The 20507-nt window shown below is 47.3% G+C and overlaps 1 protein-coding gene across 2 annotated transcripts in view; it reads right to left on the bottom strand.

Moving 5' to 3' along the window:
* CADM4 (cell adhesion molecule 4) overlaps positions 1-20507 on the bottom strand; it is a 1490292-nt gene that overhangs the window by 80155 nt on the left and 1389630 nt on the right. For both annotated transcript variants that reach the window (XM_069640887.1, XM_069640888.1), the window contains exon 6: positions 17560-17650. In XM_069640887.1, the coding sequence (XP_069496988.1) occupies positions 17560-17650 (91 nt within the window). The remainder of the gene's footprint in view (positions 1-17559; positions 17651-20507) is intronic.

Below are 20507 nucleotides of genomic sequence, written 5' to 3' on the forward strand. Positions count from 1 at the left end.
TAATAGTTATCTTCAAATAAGAGAATTCCTTCACCCATTCCAGAGCCCCACTGGCTGCGAAAATCAATGACAATTTGCCTTTATCGTAACCCACACACATCACCTTTGATCTTGCCGTATTATTATGACTTAGATCACAAGCGGCCATAAAATCAACAAAACAGGAAACCAACTTTTTCAATACTTTAGGTGTAGGAGCAAGTAATAGCATGTCCCAAAGTGAGAATAAATCTGCCTGCACACCTTGGAGTATCTGATGCTATGGCACAAACATTACTAAATAAAGAATGAATACATACGTTGAACAACAGAGGCCCCAGAACAGAACCCTGCTTGACACCTCGTGCAGATTCAAAAGCCGGTGACAGCTCACCAGTGCAAGATTTGCAGACCTTGGTAGTCAGATTTCCATATAGGGACACCAAGATGGCAAGACAGGGTTTAGGAAGACCTATGCTCCCTAGAAATTCCCATAACTTTCCCCGATTGACATTTCCGAAGCTGACCTAAGGCCCATAAATCCCAAATATACTGGAGTGCCATGCCCTAAAACATATTTGTCAAAAATCAGAGGCTCACAGCGCCCCATAGTGGCCAGATTTGATGAAGTGAAAACAAAAATAAACAAAAAAGGAGGAAGAAGAGTTATTGATACGTACGAGCTACAAGCACGGAGATGACTCAATCAGAGCAAGATTTGTCCGACGAGGAGCTGACAGGGCAAGATAGCTCTGCAGCTGCCAGGCTACAAAAGGTCCGAGGATCGTCAGTGGAAAGCTCTATAAAGAAAGCAGGATCTGACATGCTCGCCTCAATACAGCTTAGACTGGACAACATGGAGATACAAATGAGAGGCCACACCTACCACAAAAGAATGGGAGCTCAACTGTACGGGGTAGTTCTGGAGCCCTTAAGAGGAGCAAATCCTCTTTGACCAACACAAAGGAAAATATACACTGCAAGTGTCAAGAGAAGCAACCTGCACAACAGATGCATTTAGTAGGCGAAAGGTTTACTTAAGAGTAAGAGCCGTCGAGCCCCCGCTAAGACCTACTACCCCGAAGAAAGAAATATCAGGACAAGCAGAAGAAGATGACTCGCTAGGGTCAAGTAAGGGGATGGATTCGGAGCAGCACCTGGATCCACCAGAAACAAAAGCCAGTTTCCTGCAAAAATTAACACTGTAGGTAAGGACGAAAGCTGACTGTTGTATATCTTCTCATGAATACCAACACTGATGGCCAAAGGACAAAGTATTGGTGGCAGCCCTGGTGATTGTGTTGTTCACCTTTTGTGTCATCACAATAGTGCCATCAAATGAGCCATCCCACAATGCAAAAGGACCACTGAAAAGACCATAGGAATGAAAGCATTGGTAGACTTGGAGACTGAAGAATATGACGAGACAAAGATATGGAATACACTGAAATCACAACTGACAGTGTCCTCTCTTCCCAGCAGGAACGGTGTTCGAGTTCCCATTCAACACCCGTGATTATTGGGGGAAATGGGTTTGGTGCAACCCTGGTGGAGACTGCAGTTACCTGACATGGAGTTTGGACAACCATGCGAAGTACTATGGACATCTCAGTGGGATAACAAAGGTTTGGCTCCCGAAATAACACGTGAACAGAAAGAGTCATGTAGGTAATGTGGTTGACTCTTCGACCACAGGGGGGATTGAAGACAGAGGTCCAGGTATGGCCCGGCTGACCCCCACATGACTTTCAGCCCGAAGACATGAAAGATGCATCACACTCTTAGGGCCTTCACCATCATCATCAATGTATCACAGATGTGAGAAACGTTACTCTCTCAGACAGCCATTCAGGCCATACCCAATCGATGATCTGGAGGAGATGAAGATGCCATCAATTGAACAAGTCGACTGACTGCAAATCTAGAAATCAATGAGGTCATCACTGACATCACAATGTAGACGCACATAGACACAAAGTACATAGCCATCCATACCAAGCTTGCACATGCCCAACTGCCACTAACATTTAAAAGCCATAAGGACAAATATGGAAGATATAGGCCCACTAAAGTGAATGAGGAAGGGAAGAGATAGGCTTCGAGTAAACAGAGGGGATGGCATGATCGCTGCAGCCAGAGGCAAGCAGAACGGTGCACCCAGCCAAGAATGAGTGGAGTTGGGAAAGGTCCTAGTTACCAAGACGATAAGCCACCTGCAAGAAATTCTGGCTAGAATCCTCATAAGTACAGGAAAGAGCTCCATTTCATGGTCTCAACACAAGTGACCCAGCAGAGCAAGACAATGCCCATTCAGTCAAGGTAGATGGAGAGAAGCTGTTTCCACCAAATCAGAGGTGGAACGATACAAGTGTTGCTCACGAACTGCCAACTGAATGCACTCGACAGGCTTAGGGAACACACAGCACCTCCATGTTCATTCTAATTGCCTTGAAAAGGTACACTCAGCCTGCAAACCGTCCGAGGTCCCAGGGCTGGAAGGACACATTCTGTCCAATCCAGAGTCACCTTTCATGTGAAGATATAATATGTTGCAGGAGCCAAGGGTCTCCCTGCGACCCTGCAACATTGTAGATTGGTACATGTAGAGGTGGTGCCAGGAGGAGCCACCAGATATGGCTACCCAAAAGTAGAATTAACCCTTATAGGATACATACATGGGTTGCCTAAACTGACAAATGTGAATGCCCAATAGGTTTCGGGAATGAAACTTGGTTTTGTGATGTCACACCTGGATAAAACCGGGTGACACACACACTCAGAAGACGAGAACCCTGGATAATTCATGTTTTTCTAGTGTGATCCCTGTCGTTTTGTTAGATAATAAAGACAGTAAACTTTGCCCCATGGCTGAGTCTTCCGTTCTTGTGGTGCAGAGTTTTTGATGGGCCCGAGTGTCTCTCTGCTGGTAATTGATGTGACTGCTATAGGGCCCCTTCCGCTCCTTGGAAATAGGAAGTAAAGAGGGAGGAAAGGAAATAGAAGTAGGAGGATAGGGAGGAGGAATAGAATTAGCAGGACAAAAGAGGACTTCTGTCTTAGTAGCATTTAGCATAAGAAAGTGGTCAAACATCCACAAATTAATAGCTGAAAGACAAGAAGTAGGATTATCGTGAATAGAAGGTAGAAAGGAAGAAAAAAAGCAAAAAAAGAGGAGCAGTATAGAGAGAGAAAAGAAAAGGCCCAAGGACAGAGTCTTGAGGAATAGCGTGCAAAAGAGGGAAAGTGTCAGACGAGGTGCCAGCCCAGGATACCGAGTACATACGGTCAGATAAATAGAAACAAAACAAAGATAGATCTGAGCCAGAAAAGCCAACAGAGGAATGAGAATTCAAGGGTAAAGTATGATCCAACTTGTCAAAAGCAGCAGATAGGTCCAAAAGAATTAGAAGAGACAAGTGTTACGAGTAGTGTGCTGAGAGGAGTGAATCACAGATGGAAAAGAGAACTGGTTTTGTGGAATGTAGAGGTCCGAATCCAGACTGGGAGCGAGGAAGAAGGACATTTTCAATTACAAAGGAGGAAACCTAAGAATAGACAAGACGCTCAAGAAGCTTAGAAAGATGGGGAAGAAGAGAAATAAGTCGAAAATTCGAGGGAAGAGAAGGGGCCAAGGAAAGTTTCTTTACAATAGAAAGAATAGAGGCATGTTTAAATAAGGAAGGAAAAGTCAAAGTCAAGAGGGAAATATTGAAAAGAGAGGTAAGATGAAAAACTAAAGATGGATAGAGCTGAGGTATGAGGGATGAAGTAATAGGGTCAAAGGAAGAAGCTGTAGGATGAGCATGCGCTAATAGAGAAAACGTGTCCGAGTGAGAGATCGCAGAAAAGGAGGAGGTGACCAAAGTAGAAGGGGATATTCAGGAGGAGGGCAAAGAAGAAAGAGCAACTTTCGAAGAAAAGTAAGAGGCGAAATCGGAAGCAGTTAAAATAGAGTTTAGGGAATAGTCCGGGGAAGAAGGAGAACGTCGACGAGATAGTCTTTTAAACAGGCGCCTGGGGTGAGAAGATTGAGAACGACAAAGATCAGAATAGAACAAGCAATTATCTGGAAGCAGAGCCTCATCATATGGGGCATGATAAGACGAACGAGATAAACGATCTGAATAGTAAGCCATGGCTGAGGTGGTTTCCCAGAAGGCAAAAAGGGAAAGGCAGGCTATAGAGAGTTAGAGGAAATAACCCCTTCACACAAACATGCACACAAATTAAAGAAATATATATCTATATGTAGACACGGCACATCTTCATGCTCAAATCAACCCATACAAGATTTCCACTGTGCAAAGGCCACAGCTATTGTCTTCTGCAATGCCAGGGCTTGCCGTCTCCATCTCTCACTCTTTCGGACCCCTGGCATTTCTTGGTCAAGGCCTCCACCTTGTGTCGGCTTCTCTTACGCCCTTTCCAAGTCTTCCCTCTAACTACCTTTTCTTTCACCCAGGTCCCGATCGGTTCCTTTCCATCTCTTTCCTAATCCTGCCACCCCTTCTCTCTCAAAGTCCCAAACCTCTGGCCGTCTCTTCCACTCATGATTCTCTGCTTCTTACTCGACATTACTCTGCCACTCGTCTATCATAATATGCGCTAGCCGCTCTCAGTGCCCACCCGACTCTATTTGTAACAACGTCTCGCTGCCCATCACACTCGCCTATCCCATCTCTGTGTGCGCATCTCTGTGCCAACTTTGTGCCCCGGCCCTCTCCTTTTCCTGGGCTCCGGGTCTATTGCCAAAATGATCTAACTTTGTGTGCCCACACTCTGTGTCTCATCGTTATTCGCTCTCTCTTGCGCGCGCTCGTGCGCCCTTTCTTTCTGCCCTTTCGGACTGTCTCATCTCTCTGTGCCCATCTCTCCGAACCCACATCCCTGGGGGCAACAGGTCTCTAAAAGCTGCAGAAGGGACCCTATCCACATGAAAAGGCACAGGCTTCCTGTTCTTTTTGGGCGCCCCCGGAAAAAGATGCTAGACTGGCCCAGCCTCTCCGGCACAGTCCCCAATGTCGACAGAACATAATAACAACCACAATCACTTCGTAGAAATCCCACACCAGGGTAAATAGAGTTGACATATTCAAACAGCTATGAATAAATGATTTGCAAAGGACAGAGCATAAACATTTGAAAGCTAATAGCTCGGATATGACAATATCGTGCGAGTGGATATTGTCTTACTCGTACAGGGATGCTCCTTAAACCGATATGACATTGAAGCTCAGGAGACTGGTGTAGCAGCATATTTCTTGCTAGAAGAGGCAGAAAGATGATCCCTCCCAGGGCCACAACAACGCTTTAGAAGTGGATGCTTGTTGCGCTCCCTGACAAGTGTGACATACCAATAACTGCTCCAGGATGGGCGGTCATATCTCAAACAGGCAAAAGCCTGGATGCCCTACCGCGTGCGCAGTAGTCCATGAGCCTGCAGTAGCAATCACTATAGTGTCCATGAGTGTGCATGCCCAGTGAGTAGCAGCAGTCAGCATATTAGCCTAGATGCCAATGGGACAGTGGCAATATGTAGTATTGCACAGAGCTCTGGTGTGTCACACACAGGTTTGTGTTCGATAAAACCCAGCACATACACATGCGGGAATGTCAAGATTGGGACATGCCTAGAGCCGGGCGCCAGCAACACGCTTCAGGCTGACATCTTCCAATGTCGAGTGGCCACAAACGAACAGTACTTGGCATGAATTTGTCTGCGTACAGCTTTTGAAGCGGCCACAAGGGAAGTCACCACCATTTCTAGTGAAATCAGCAGCCCAGCCGTCATTGTGCACTCAGTGATGGGCAGGACTGACTGACCCCAGTTTGTAGCCCATACAAGTGCACAGGTGTAGAGAAGGCCAACATATTCACCAGTCTAGCCATCGTGGTCCTGTTGGCTTCAAATACCATGAGTGCGAAAACCATTAATAAGAAGCAAACGCTGCGCTTTTTGTCTTGGAGTTTAGCTGCCGAACGTTTTGCTGGCAGTAATATTGACAATACTGGAATCTTCTACTAAAGTGCAATTAGCGTTAGGTCCAAGGGAACAGGGTAATCAGAGGACATTAATTACACCCTTGCAAAGCACTGCGAAACGTGTCGGAAACCATCTTGCTTTTTTTTTACTGCAACAGACAGGAACATATTGGACAGAGGGGGGAAAACGTAGCGTTCCGGACCATGAGTCCATTCCCGGGAAACGGGGATTGATTGATTGTTTATTTATATAGCGCTATACACAATGTGTTTCAAAGTGCTTCAAGACAGCGAGGGAAACAAGGGAGAACAAAGTGACATTCTTATAAGACCTTGAGACATTAAGAATGTGAAATTAACTATCATACTCGGCCTGGCGACATTTCAGATAGTGCAAGAGCTTTTGACAATGATAAGGAGGGAAGGGGGTGGGAAGGAGAATGAGACAGACAAGCGGCTACCTTACTAGACCTGACGACAATTTTGGTAGTGCCTGAATTTAATAAGAGGTGGGGGTGTAGGGAGAAGGAGAAGAACAAAACAAGCGACTATCATACTAGGTCTGACAACATTTCAGATAGTCCTGGAGGGGGAGAGGGAAGAAATAAAACAAGTGAGGGAGAGGGGGAGGAGAGAAACAAGCTACTATCAAACAGGTCGGATGACGTGTCTGATAGAGTAAGTGCTAAGGATACAGTGACGTGTGGGGGGAGAGGAGGGCACAGCGGAAGAGGGGTTCAAATAAGCAGACATCTGTGCAAACCACAGGGGGCTGAGATACAACAGGAAGGCATGCAGGCAACAGCGGGGAGTTAGAGAAAAGGATAGAGAGGTACGGGTAAGGCAATTGAGATGATTGCATCTAAGCTAAATGCCTAGAAACACAGTCAAATTTGGAACTAAGTGAAATGTATAGAAACCAGTCAAATTTGGAACTAAGCTAAATGTATAGAAACCCAGTTAAATTTGGAACTAAGCTAAATGCAAAGAAACACAGTCAAATTTGGATAGCAGCTAGATTCAGAAGCTAGCAATGGGTGTGAACACACAGTGTAGTCAGAAGTGCAATCATAGGGGACAAGCTGAGAAGGAAGCAGAGGCATAAGAGGGTAGGAATGTGACCAGAGTAGGGAATGTACCCAAACGTATGGTGGATTGTTATGCAAGTCCAGATTTAAAAGTATAACGAGGTCGCAGTATCAAGGAAGTCGGAGTGCAGGGGTGACAAGAAATACCTCATGTAGCGGACAGGGAGCAGGCAGTGGCCTTTGTTGTGGACCTTGAGTGGCTGGGCCGCTTCCTGCCTCCCCGTTGCAATGATTGGCTTAACAAGCAATGCGCAACCAATAGGAGGGGGGAGCATGCCAGGCAAAAGCAGCTTGGAGTGGAAAAGAAAGTAAAGAGATCCGCCATGTTGGAAGGCACAAAACAAGGGGCAAAGGCTGCAAGGATCTTGGCAAAGGTTGGTGAAAAGCCAGAAAGGACAACCGCTGTCCTGCAAAAATAATCCTCACAAAGCGCTTTAAATGATGGTAAAATGAAGGCAATTTTGCAAATTCGCTTTTTTTCATTTTTCTTTTTGCCCAAAGTTACTGCATCAATATGCGCTCACAGTGCAGAACATCAGGCTTAGCCCAGTGTGTAGAAAGAGCTGCAAGTGCAGGCTGAGGAAGCAGGGGGAGCCTCCACGTCGTCCTCGCAGGCCCGCTGTGTTGGAGAAGGGAAGATTGGATGATGAAGGGGCCTCATTGTGGGTCTTGGGTGGATGGGCCGGCTCCCGCCTCCTGTTTGCAATGATTGGCTTAACAAGCCATGACAAACCAATTGGAGGAGGGGGAGGCAGGCCAGGCCACGCGAAAGCAGCTTGGAGTGGAAAAGAAAGTAAAGAGACCACCATGTTGGAAGGGGACTAAACGGACCACCCCTCAATGGCAGCCAATTGTTTGAGTGTAGGGAAGGTAGCATGAGCAGCAGACAACTTTATTTATTTATGTAGACATTTTTATAGTGCACTAAACCCGAGGGGATCAAGGCCATGGTTGCAATCACTAAATTTACAGCAGAACAGCAAACAATACTCGGAATATCGGCAAATGACAGGAGACATGCAAGAACCAGCATGAGTAAACCGTTCTTGGAGACTGCCTCTGATTTACAGATCCTGTGAGAAATGCCATGGTTTAAGGTGCTTATGGGAAAAGCCCAGTAAGAATGTACCTATCTTAATGAAAGTGGCAGGGCATTCCAATTCTTGGCAGCAATAACGGGAAGCTGAGAGCTCCTGATCTTTGAAGTCTGAATCTCGGGGTAGTGAGTCGGTGCGTGTAGGTAGACCGGGTAAGTCTGACAGACTTTGCTTTGCTAAACTTTAAAGATAGGTATCTTCGGTCAGTGTTCAAGAGACATTTGTGAGTAATATCTAGCCTTTTGAACAGTATGCGCTCCTGAATCGGCAACCAATGCGCATTTCTTCTAGCTGAGGGAATATGATATTTTCTTGAAATGTTCAGGGCGGCTCTCAGCAAATTGTTCTGTATGATCTGCAGCTGATGATCTACACCTTAACCTGTCAATAGTGTCACATGCAGCCCCGAAGTGCAGGAAGCAAACCCCTGCCTTACTGATTCCAGGGAGACTTCCTCCAGAGAGCAGCAGTGGTCGACAGTACTGCCCCTGTGCCTGGACAAAGCCCCCACCTGGGTTCAGAGCAGGGCCTTCTCTGTAGCCCAGCCCTCTCATTCCTTTCAAATCCAGAGAGCAGATTTGAAGTGCCGACCACAAAGGTTATCAGATGACACAAAGAGGGGCTTTGACTGTTCTCCCGCACATGCATTTGTACAATATGGGCACTGTGCCAACTTTTTGACAGCCTATTCGTCGGCATAAGACGAGAAGAGAGCTAAAGGACCAACAAACATGGTTTGCTTTCACCAGAGGCGTTGCTGGGGGGGCTAAGGGGGCTATAGCCCCGGGTCTTTTGATTGTAGCCCCGGATAGAAGCTCAGGGACTACAACCAAAAGGATATAGCTAGCCCAGAGTCCTGCTAGTCCGGACATTAGCTTAGCCCCTGATCCTTTCCAGACCTAGCAACACCCCTGGCTTTCACCATGCCACCACAGTGCAAAAACGGGGAGCAAGAAAGAGTGAAACTAGGAATACACACAACGATTGGACTCAAAGTGCAAAAGAGATTATTTAGTGTGTTTTTGGAAATAGTTGTGACTGTTGGTGAAATGTGTTGGTGAAATGTATTTTTAGAACAGTATAGGAGGCGCGATCAGTAGTGCGCCTCACGCTGCCACGGTGACGGAATTCTGGCTGCAGTCCATGTTTACCTCACCTCTGCCGAGTTAAACTGGGGTCTAAATGCATGTACCTGCGAGTATCCTGTGGGCAGAGCCGGACCTGGGGGGGCCAGCCGGGCGACCGCCCTGGCCACCACGCCCCCCAGGGCGCCATTAGCCCCTGGCACGCCAGCTCTGGGGAGTCTTTCAAGGGCTCCCCTGAGCTGGCATAGTGGGAGAAGGCGCGGCAGGCAGGCTTTTTCTATTAAATGCGCCCGCAGCAGCAGAGCGCATCTAATAATAGGGTGCTGATGCACCCTATTCATATAATTAATTCCTTGCCGGAGCGGGGAGGTTAAAAAAAAAGTATCACATCCTGGCCCCGCCCCTCCTCTGCCCTGCCCCCTGTTGACCAGGAGTGCTCGTGGGGTTATGGGGGGGCGTGCCAATTCGCCCAGGGCGCTGCTGCACCTAAGGCCAGCTCTGCCTGTGGGTGTCCTTTTCTGGGTCTGACTGCACCAGATTAAATTGTCAAAGCTGACTCGGAGCTGCCCTTTCACTCTCATGTGTGGCTAACTACCCGAGAGCATCTTGGTCGCTTGTGGGGTCCATTTTCCTTTGAATAGCGCGTTTCCCCCTTTGTGAGCCCAATTCCCGGGAGGCAATCAGTAGCGCTGGGTTTGAACGGTTGTGTTCAGTGCAGTTTAGGTTCCTGGAAGTAACTGGTTCGCTACCGTGCAGTCTTCTCTCTCAGTGGGGCTAAGCTCCCTGAGGGGGAGTGCATTCAATGCCTCATTTCCGTGAATCTCTCAGGAACCAACTGGCTCCTTCCTGCGCAGACTGGCTTCTTGGGACCTTGGCTCTCGCATATGCAATCCTAGCTTATTAGTTCCCTCTCTCCACTGCCACGCCAGTAAAGGAGGAGCTGCCGGAGCCACGCATTCCCACCTCTGGGTGCCTGCCTAGCACTCTTGGTACCTGCTCTGAGGCGCAGCTCGCGTCGCATTTCTAAAATCGTGCTGGATGCTGTTTTCTCCAGAGTGGGCTTCTGTCCCTCGGAGCAGCTGGTTCCCACCCGTGGAGGCCTAGCCCCAGGGCAGCAGTCCCTCCCTCCCGCGAGGGCATAGCTAAACGGCTCCAGCACTACGCACGCCGCCATTCTGCTCAAGAAGAGACGTAATTGCCCCTGAATGACGGCACTGATTGCCTGGCTCCCTCCGCCGCTGTGCGCTCGTGCACGCTGTGGAGTCACATAAAGGGAGATAATTATGAATGATACTGAAGGGAGGGGGCGTGCTATGATTGCCGCGTGTGAGCTGTTTAACTTTCCATACAAGTCAGTTAATCAAAATAACTTTATAGAAAGAGAGAGGAGACGGACAGGAGATTTGGGCAGCAAATGGGGTGTTCAGAAACGTATAAGTTATGAGTAAGGAGAGAGCAAGGAAGGAACCAGAATACATCTTGAGAGCGTTAGAGAAAGTGGTGCGACCCTCTCTATCATGCACCAAACTTGACCCCCCAAGAACCCTCTTCCATGCAGATACAGCAACTGAGGGTTCCCTGTGAAAATGTCCCCAGAACAATGGAGTCATGTGAAAATGTAGTCAGCAAAAATTCATTAAAAAAATATAGGCATTCCATACATCAATGCAAAGTGGGACAATGTTGCCAGTAATAAGTTCGATCAATAAAAAAGCTATTTTAAATACACAAATGTTGAAGGCTGAAACCCTAACAATGACCAAAACCTCTAATCAACCCTTCACAATCACCCCAACTCCATTTCTAAACCTTCTCCTAACTCTAATTATAACCCTTATTCTTCCCTGAACTCTTACAGAACACTAACCCTTCCGGGTGCTAAAGCATTTTATTTGCATGTAACTCAATACCATTTTTTTTTTAAATGTACCCAACTCAAACCCCATTAGCAGTTTGCCATAAATTACATACATTACATAGTCCCCTGCCCTAACCCAAACCCTTGCTCTAATCCCAACTATAGCTTTACCCTAACTGCAGCTCCAACACTTACCCTAATGCTTACTTTGCCATAACCACTAGGTTTATCCCAACCCCTATCCTTTGACATCACCAGCCCTCGCCAATCTCCCCATCCCTTTCTTTAACACGTACCCAAACCATTAATCAATTATCCCACCCCTACCATAACCCCTAGCCTTTACCCTAGCCCTACAGCAACCAACCTGTCCCTAACTCACCATCAACACCCTTTGAAACACTTGTGTATGGGCGTGCTATAATTAAAATATCATATCATATCAAAGCCCACTACACCCTCCTTAACCCTAACACGTACATTAGCAGCATTGCAATTTCGGCTACTTTTCAGCAGAATTTTTAACTACTTTTTGCTTGCCAACTTTTTCAATGCAGAGGTATTTTCACAACGACTTTTTCACTGACTACATTTTTGTTGGCAACATTTTCACTGGATATGGCGACTGATGTTATTGGTCAGCCACCAGTTAATAGGAGGGTTGGTCTAGGCTCAGAAAACTCTCTACCAAATTTCCACAAGTAAAGCCGTTGAAGTCCAGCACAAAAGGGAGACATGGTCCATGCTCTTGGTTTCGCAGCAGATCAGTGGAGCAAAGCTCTGAGAATGTTCCTCGTCCTTGGACAGGAAGATGGACCTTTTGAGAGAGATGAAAATCAGAGATCACCTTCATGAGGAAAGGTCTCACTCTCAATGTCACTTTCTCCTGGAAGGAGACCAAGTAGGGAGGATTAATTGACAATGCTTGGAGCTCGCTCGGCCATCTAGCTGAAGTGATGGCAACCAGTAAAATCACCTTAAGGCTCACCCATCTTAAAGAATAAGTGTTCTTGCCCTCTGGATCGCCCATCACCATTTCTTCCAAAAATACACTCTCCTTCTAGCATAGGGGGCCATAGACGGGGTACCCTGCTCAGAACGATGCTAGGGCTGGTGCTCAACCTATTTTATGGGCCAAAGAAGGATGGGCCTCCGTCCCATCCTAGATCTGAGGCTTTTGAACCTGTGCATATGCAAAGACAAGTGCAAATGGCCACTCTTGCCCAGATCCTTCAGGCCCTGGACCTGCAGGATTGGCTGGTCTCCTTGGATCTCCAGGAAACCAACTTCCATGTGCTTAGCTACAAGAAGCAGAGGAAGTGCATGAGATTCACAGTGGGGCACTGCCTCTTAATTCATGGTCCTGCTGTTCGCTTTTTATTCGGCACCCAGGATCTTTACCGAGCTGCTGACAGTGGTAGCGGCTCACTGCTCAAGGTAGGGCGTCCATGTGTATCCCTATCAGGACGACTGGCTTGTCCAAACTCGCTCCCTAGGCCAGGTGTTGGCACACTTGTACTGGACATGCAGCTGTTGCACTGCTTGAGTTTATCCCTAAAGTCTCAGGTTTCACTGTCCTAGTCCCTCGGATTCATTGAGGCGGTCTTGAACTCTTGCCTTGGTTGGGCCATTCCACCCGAGAACAGGGTAGCAAACATCTCCAAGATTGTTCATGTCTTCCAATCTCCAGAAAAAGTTCTGCCTCTAGATTTACTGCATTTGCTGGGGTTAATGGCTTCCTGCATCATTGTAGTGGTAGAGGCATGTTTGTGCATGAGGCCGCTTCAAGTGGCTTCTGGGCTGCAGTAGTCTCAGTTTCCGGGACCAACATCGGATGATCTTCAGGTCTTGATGACGATGACCAGTGACCTGAAGAGGTGGTCCCAGAGAGACAACTTACCATGCGGGGTGTTCTTCCAACAGCCATGGCTCTATCTGACTGTAGTCATAGATGCATGCCTGGAAGGCTGGGGTGCTCACCTCCAAGACCTTACTTTGAACAACCTCTGGTCTCCATTGGAGTGCTGGGAGTTCATTGCGATGAGATTTGCCCTGCTTGCCTTCTTCCCCTGTGTACAAGGCAAGACTGTGCTGATCCTAAAGGAAAACACTGTAGCCATGCTCTACCTAAACAAGCAGTTGGGTGTGGGCTCCTTGCTCCTTTGCAGAGAAGCAATGTGGTTGTGGTTCTGGGCTCTGGAGAGCACATTGTCTGACTGTGGCTCACCTGGCTGACCACGAAAACATGCTGACGGATGCCTTGAGTAGACAGTCTTCGAATTCCCACCAATGTGAGCTCTGTCAAGATGTTCTGAGGGAGATTGTCTCTCTATCGGGAACTCCTCAAGTGGATCTCTTCACTTCCAGCGTGAACAGGAAGTGCAAGTGGTTCAGCTCTGTGGAATTTCCTCCACAGGGACCTTTGGGGGACACTTTGACAGTCAAGTGGGACTTTGATCTGCTCTGTGTTCCCGCTGATCCCTGTCATTCCACTGGCTCTCATGAGATTACGTCTTTTCGGGTGCATGATGATTTCGATCACTCTGGATTGGGCCTGGAGAATGTGGCACACACGGGGCCTCATTAGGACCCTGGCGGTAGCCGTGCCTTTATTAAGGGCACGGCTGCCGCCGGTAATGAAATTATACCGGGTCCATGGAATGGGCAATTACCGGGTCATGCTGACCTTGGCGGACCTGGTAATTGCCCATTCCATGGACCCGGTAAAAATGAATCCCCATTCCCATTGAGCCGCAAAGGGCTCAATGGGAATGGGGAGGGAGCTAAAATGGGGCCTGTTAATAACAGGCCCGTTGTTAGCTCCCTGGTCCCCTCGCAGGACCCGGAAAGGACGTCTGGTCTGATCAGACGTCCTTTCCGGGTCCCGCAAGGGAACCTCGTAATAGGGCGGAGTGGGTTTAACGGCACCGGCACCATTACCGGTGCCGTTAAACCCATTCTACCCGCCTCGTAATGAGGCCCAGGGTGTTGCTAGACATGGCCGTCTCTCCCCTTCTGGTGCCTGCCGCAGAGACCAAGCCTAATCTCTCATTTGGGGGGGACGGCTCTACACCCAAGGCTCTAGAGCCTGAATCTTCATACCTGGCTGCTGAAAAGTTGAGGTATAAAGAGTGGCATTTGTCGGAGGACGCTTTAAATATACTCCTCTCTGCCAGGAGACTGGCCATCAAATCCATCTGTGCCTATATGCAGCGTTCTTTTTTGGCTTGGTGCCGGGGAAAGGATTTGGAACCTTTTACCTGAACCACATCTTCTGTACTGGATTATCTGCTTCTTTTGCCCAGAAGGACTATACATTGGCATCGTGAAGGAGTAGCTTGCTACCATTTCTGTTCTCAAGAGATTCCCTGGGAAACACCAACAAAAGACTGAGGTCAAAAAGAGAGAGTACCAAAAGTCCGACCCCATTTGTTCCCATAGGTATGTGGGGGGGGTAAAGTTAATAGAAAATGTATAGGCGTAAGGTGGGGGGCCTGTGGGTGGTCTCCGCCCACATATATATATATATATATATATATATATATATATATATATATATATATATATATATATATATATATATATGCGAACAAATGGGAGATGTTGGTACTCTGGCTTTTTTCCTCTATCTTTTAACACAGATGCAATTCCCTGAGCAGGGCTCTTTTTTTCACTATCTTCACAATAAAGCAAACTGGCATAGGGGAAACATGGGTCTTGGCAACATGTTTCTACTATGCCAGTATGATGTTTTAGCGTGGGATTTTAATATAGTGTTAACATTTTCAATGTGTTATTCGTTTGAGCTCCCAGGAGAATGACCTGTACGTCCCAAGTGTCGGAAGTGGTAATATCCCATTCATCACCATATTGTTTAATCTGCCTCCCACAGGGAGTGGAAGTCTGATTCACATAGTCATTGCACCTGGGGCAGCGGAGAGCAAGGCAGAGGTTGTGTCACCTCCTTTGGAGGCAATTCTAGCCTGACCCATGTTGGGGTGCCATTGCACCTGCTTTCCTCAGAGGGCTTGACCGCCTTCCCCTGTGGGTGTAGGAGGAGTATGGATGAAAACATCTTCCCCTGCACACAGGGCTTGCAGTTTGCTGTTGCTGCACCACCAGTCCCAACGATTTAGCAGTCCCCTTTGAGGCCTGGAATATCTGCATGACTCATCAGACTTAGTACCGAACAGGTTGTTGTTGTCAAATGGTATGTTAAGAAGCTTTTCCTGGACATCCAGAGGAACACCTGACCTCCTCAGTTATGAGTACCTTTTCAAGACCGTAATGGTAGCCATTGTTCTGGCTACAAAGTCTGCGTTGTCCAGGCCCGATTGGAGAATCTGGCGAGAGGTCTCTTTGCCATCATGGACCAGAGCCTCAAAGCCATCCCTCAACTCACCCTCAGATGTTGTGTTCGGCTGCCTCCTATATGATGGACCAAAGTCCAAAAGAGTACTTGGCCAGTGCACAGATGGTTTTGATGAAATGCAGTTGCAGGCTAGCGGGACTAATACAATTCTTGCCCCAGGCCTCCAAATATTGCTCTCCCTATCAAGAGGTAAAGAGGGAAAAGAGGTGGATTTTAGACTGGCCTTGGCAGCCTGTACAACCAAGCCCTTGGGTAATGCATGGGCTGATAGGACGTTTGGATCAGAGTGTGCATTCCTCTGCTTTTTTACTAGATCATGGCTGAAGGTCAGTCATGACTGAAGCCAGCTTAGACCAAAACTCCAGGACCGGAGCCTCTACTGCCTAATAGAAATGCAACAGGGTTTCCATCTTTGGGCTCTCATTCCGACAATCAGCCAGCTCATATTTGACCCTGGGATGTTAGGGTGCTGACACGCCCAAGGTATCCACCACCTTAGCAACACGGCACTGAAAAACTGCTGGAGGCTTTCCCAGAAGCATATCCACGTTTGGTGTCAAGACCATTTGCATGCTGCAAATCGACTGCAAGGTCCTTCAAATACTCCTGAAAACCATAGACCTCCACTGGGAAGCCCTGATAGCACTAGGTTGTGAGGGTTCCATGCCAAAGAAAATGAGGCCCGTTCTTCATCATAAAGGTCTTGCAGGCGAGACATGAATGTACACCATACTGTGCATGGCCTACTCTCGATGAACCCCAGTGTCAGAAGATAAACATCAAAAGATGAGGTGGTGTGGCCACAAGAAAGGATCTTGCCTGTCTTGCACGAGGTTGGGCCGAAGGCACATGGCCACGTGACATGTGTGAGTTTCTGCTGGCTCGTCTGAGCGCAGTGGACTCAGTCAGCGCTGGCAGGATCACAGTCGAATCGGTCATCGCCAGGACCTTGGCAAATATGTTGAGTAACCAAAGGCTTACCATTCCTCTGGAGTAGAGTATTGGTTGGGGAGAGGTACCCGTGGAGTTGTATCCTCAGGAGATTACATTTAGCGGTAGCTGCTATTCTTCGACAAAGAAGAAGAGTGGTGTTTGGAAGAACCGCTTGGAGACAGAGATCTCTTGCGCGGTTTATCTTTTTGTCCCTTCGGACCGAATACCATTCTTCAGTGAGGCAATCTGCACCAGGTGACCTCGAAAGGGTCTGCTTATCATTCTTCTCCTTGTGGAGAAAAGTGAACAACTTTGCCTCCTGTTCTGGAAGTGCCTTGTGGTACATCAAATGACATGACATGCAATCCTGCGTGTCGTGTTCCTCACTCAAGCAGTAAAGACAAATCCAATGAGGATCAGAAACTGACATTTGACATCTACAGTCAACACAGGGTATTGATCGAGAAAAAAACACAAGGTCAAACCTTCAACAAAGTGGTGTTCCTGGAACAAGCAGAGTGAACAGAAAAAAGGATCTAAGATAACTGGGCGCTGAGCCTTTATATATACTTGCCTTGTCTGGCTCAAGGTGCGTAGAGGCATTAGACAGAAATGATGAGGAGCAGCGCTGTGCCCCCTGTCGGTGGAAACGTTTCAGAAGAACAGCTGACTGGGAAATGGATATCAAAGACGACGAATCCGTGGGAGGAAGGAATCCATTAGAAACCACTGAAAAGAAAGCTCATAGCAAGCACAGACTTGGAGTGTGAAATACGGAAGACACCAACATTGGCGAAGCGATGTTACATGGAGACCACATGGAGGATCACAATGCTTGAATATATGATCGTCATTTGTAAACAAGAGAAAGATTCCAACAGTGGCAAACCCCTCAGTTGGACATATGACGTGAGCTCACAATCTGAAGCTAATTGGTTAAGAGGTCTACAACTTAACAGAATATTTCCTTCAGCCAATCTTTTATGGAAGCTTCTTGGAGCTAATAGCTCTTCTTGCTGTCACTAGCTTCCCATACAAGACCTTTACTTAATAAAACTACTTTGGATTTGACTGCAATCATAACCATCAACTACATATTCAGATTTGCCCAGCATGAATCTTCAACACCTTCCAGTGAATCGCTGTAAAGGCTATAGTTACTCACAGTGGGTTGCCAGCCACGGAGCATGTCAGGACCAGGTTGTCCCCTTCCCGGAGGACCATTTGCGAGGGGATAATCTTTGCCGTTGGGGCAACTGCAAGAAAGTTAAAAATAAAGATGAGAGTTAGAAACACACCCTAAAAAAGAACACTACAAAAATATGGTCTTCATGATGCTTGACAGATGTTGCACCACAGCAAAGAAGCACACTGGACTTTCCTAGAGGATGCAACAGCCCCTGTATGCAGACTCATCACAGAAGCACCGGCACCACTAATAATGGTGCTGGTACTTCCGTTAACCCATTCCCGTGGAGTCTTATCGGACTCCACGAGAATGGGTACTAGCATTTTCCGGCACGTAGTTCCTGGTCCGCCAGGACTTGTAATGTCCCGGGAAGCTTTGTCCTGGAAACGGTGTTACGAGGTCGGCAGCAACCAGCCGGTAGCACCGGCGCGTTACTGCCAACCTCGTAATGAGGCCCAATCGACAACTGAACAATCTTGTATATCACAAAAGACATGTAATAAGAATCAGTTAAGGGTAGTCACTTGTACAAATGCTGCTATTGTACTACATGTGGGAAATTGCATAAAAGCATTGCTTTCAGGCGGAAACCTCCCACAGCCGTTACAGCAGAGATTTGTCACACACACTCCTGAAGATAAACAATTAGTTATTTTTTGGTACAGCTTATTTGGAAACGAGCGATCAATCCTCAGGAGATAACACATTCTAGGTCCACACTCTAAGTACTGTTCCTAAAAGTAAAACCCATTGGAACCGTCATGGAAAATGGATGGCAATACCTGAAAAAGTAAGCAACAGAACACCAGGCTCCAGATTTATTGTTGAAAATCAGATTTCCACTAAGGAGCAGCACTCAGGTATATCTACAAGACCATTTCTTTTCTAAAAATGTAGTCTTTGTTTCTTAAACAACATTGTTGAACTAATGTTATATTACACATAAAATGCTTGTGAGGAATTCGACCATCCGCACAGGCAGTGTGCGCTCGCCTGGGCTTTTTTGATTTTTGGATAATGAAAATGATGATGGGAGATCAACCTCCGAAAATGTGTGAGGCCATCATTCCGCACACATTTTCTCTGCTACCGCATGAAACACATAGTCACATGTACTCCGGGAGGACACAGCCTATAGGCACCATTCTCCCCTGTCATGTTCACTTGGAATGTGACAGCCAGTTTACATAAAAGCATCTCAAGAAGGAGGAAGGGAGGCCTTCCTCCGGCCATGGGAAGCCTGATTAAAATATCAAAGGCTCCATGGATCTGCTTTCCTATTGTTTAGTTCGGCTGGTGGCAGTGCATACTAATGAGAGATAACTGAGGCATGCCTGGTGAAGGAGCTTGGTTGCCGAACAGACAACAGGAAGCTGGGGCTAACACCCCTTTGGTATGCAATGTGTCAACTTGAAGCCAGTGCCCACCCCTCTGTATGAAAGGCTGTTTATGGCATGTCTGGGTACATTAGTTACCATAGGTACCCCTGCAGGGCGGACCCCTTTCAGAGGGGAGAAGTATGTGAATTGGGGGAGACACGACGTCTGTTCCCATCACAAACTTCAAGGACGACCTGCACTTTAATCAAGAGTAACAGAGGGCTCAGTTAACTAGTGAGACACTTTTGATCTACAACAGGCAGGAATATGGGTGGGACTTAGGTATATGTTGTCATGCCTTACCTTTCCTGCTGCAGAGCAGTCTGGTCATGTCCTCATGCATAACAGATGATTGTTGGTGGGGACCCAGGATTGGTCCATTAAGGTAAGCTTAGCCTAGAGCAATCACTGGGGCCCATCTGGCTTTAAAAGAGGACTGAACCCCTCACTTAGCAGATCATCCGACGACTTCGAAAGGAGTAAGAAGAAGGACTCATTTGCACCCGGGCTGAAGGTACAGTCTACCTTACATCTTCTGCCAGTGAAGGAAGGCCAGGAGTTCGAAGAGGGAAGCAAGATCCCTCTCCTAAGCATCTCCAAGGAATCAGAGGGAGATACTGGACTCAGAGGATCCATTCATCAGCTCCAGTACCAGTACCCAGCCAGCATGCATCGTGCCCTGCTAGATTCTGCCAGCAAGCTTCTTAGGTGGGAAGTGCCAGAGAGTATGTGAGCTAAGGACAAGGTCGTTGCCTGAAAACCCTCTCCTAAGCTTTGGGCCATCTACCTTGTGAGGACGACATGAGCCCTGCGTAGAAGCTAGGAGGAATGCCAAACAAGCATCAACCATCATCCATCTTTGAAGGACATTTTCGAGACAGTCGAGTCCTCGAACCGCAACTGGCTGCACCACTGATTGTTTTTACGCTGCAGTCGCCAGAGCCATCTGAGACATCTCGATCAGCGTTCCAGATCTGCCAACCAGCTCTGAGAGCCAACGATTCTTGACCCCAAGCCACTATTTAGGCCAGCATGCAGCCATCCGTCCAGCCTTGCTTGCTGAACTGCCTGCTGCCTGATACCTCCAGCTGTCTACCGTCTCGAACTCTGTCTTTGGAGCTGTCAAATACCCTTGAATAATAAGACTACTTTACCCACTACCCTGCTGTCAGTATCCAGAGTGCTTCCCCTTCCTTCGTGAAACTGTCTGTCCTCTGTGTTCCTTTACAGGGTGGGTTGTATTTTGTAGGGTACAAGAACCGTCTGTTGTAGTAATAATTAAGTAGATATTTTTACACAACCTTCACTGGACAGTCCTTTTTATCATTGGGTAATAATTGTATGTTTGCTGTGTTGCAACTAACCAACGATCCACGACCTTGCAGATATAAGCCTGCCATTCCATCCATGTTACCAAAGTTGGACAAGAGGGTTTACAATTGACTTGTGTTCCAATCTGTTCTGATCCCTTCTGGTGCACTAGAGGTGTGGGAATGATTGATGGTTTAGAAATCGATATTCATCCCTGGACAACTGGTGCCCTGG

The sequence above is a fragment of the Ambystoma mexicanum genome, chromosome 1q (assembly GCF_040938575.1).
Source record: "Ambystoma mexicanum isolate Mex_15411 chromosome 1q, UKY_AmexF1_1, whole genome shotgun sequence".
Classification (NCBI taxonomy): domain Eukaryota; kingdom Metazoa; phylum Chordata; class Amphibia; order Caudata; family Ambystomatidae; genus Ambystoma; species Ambystoma mexicanum.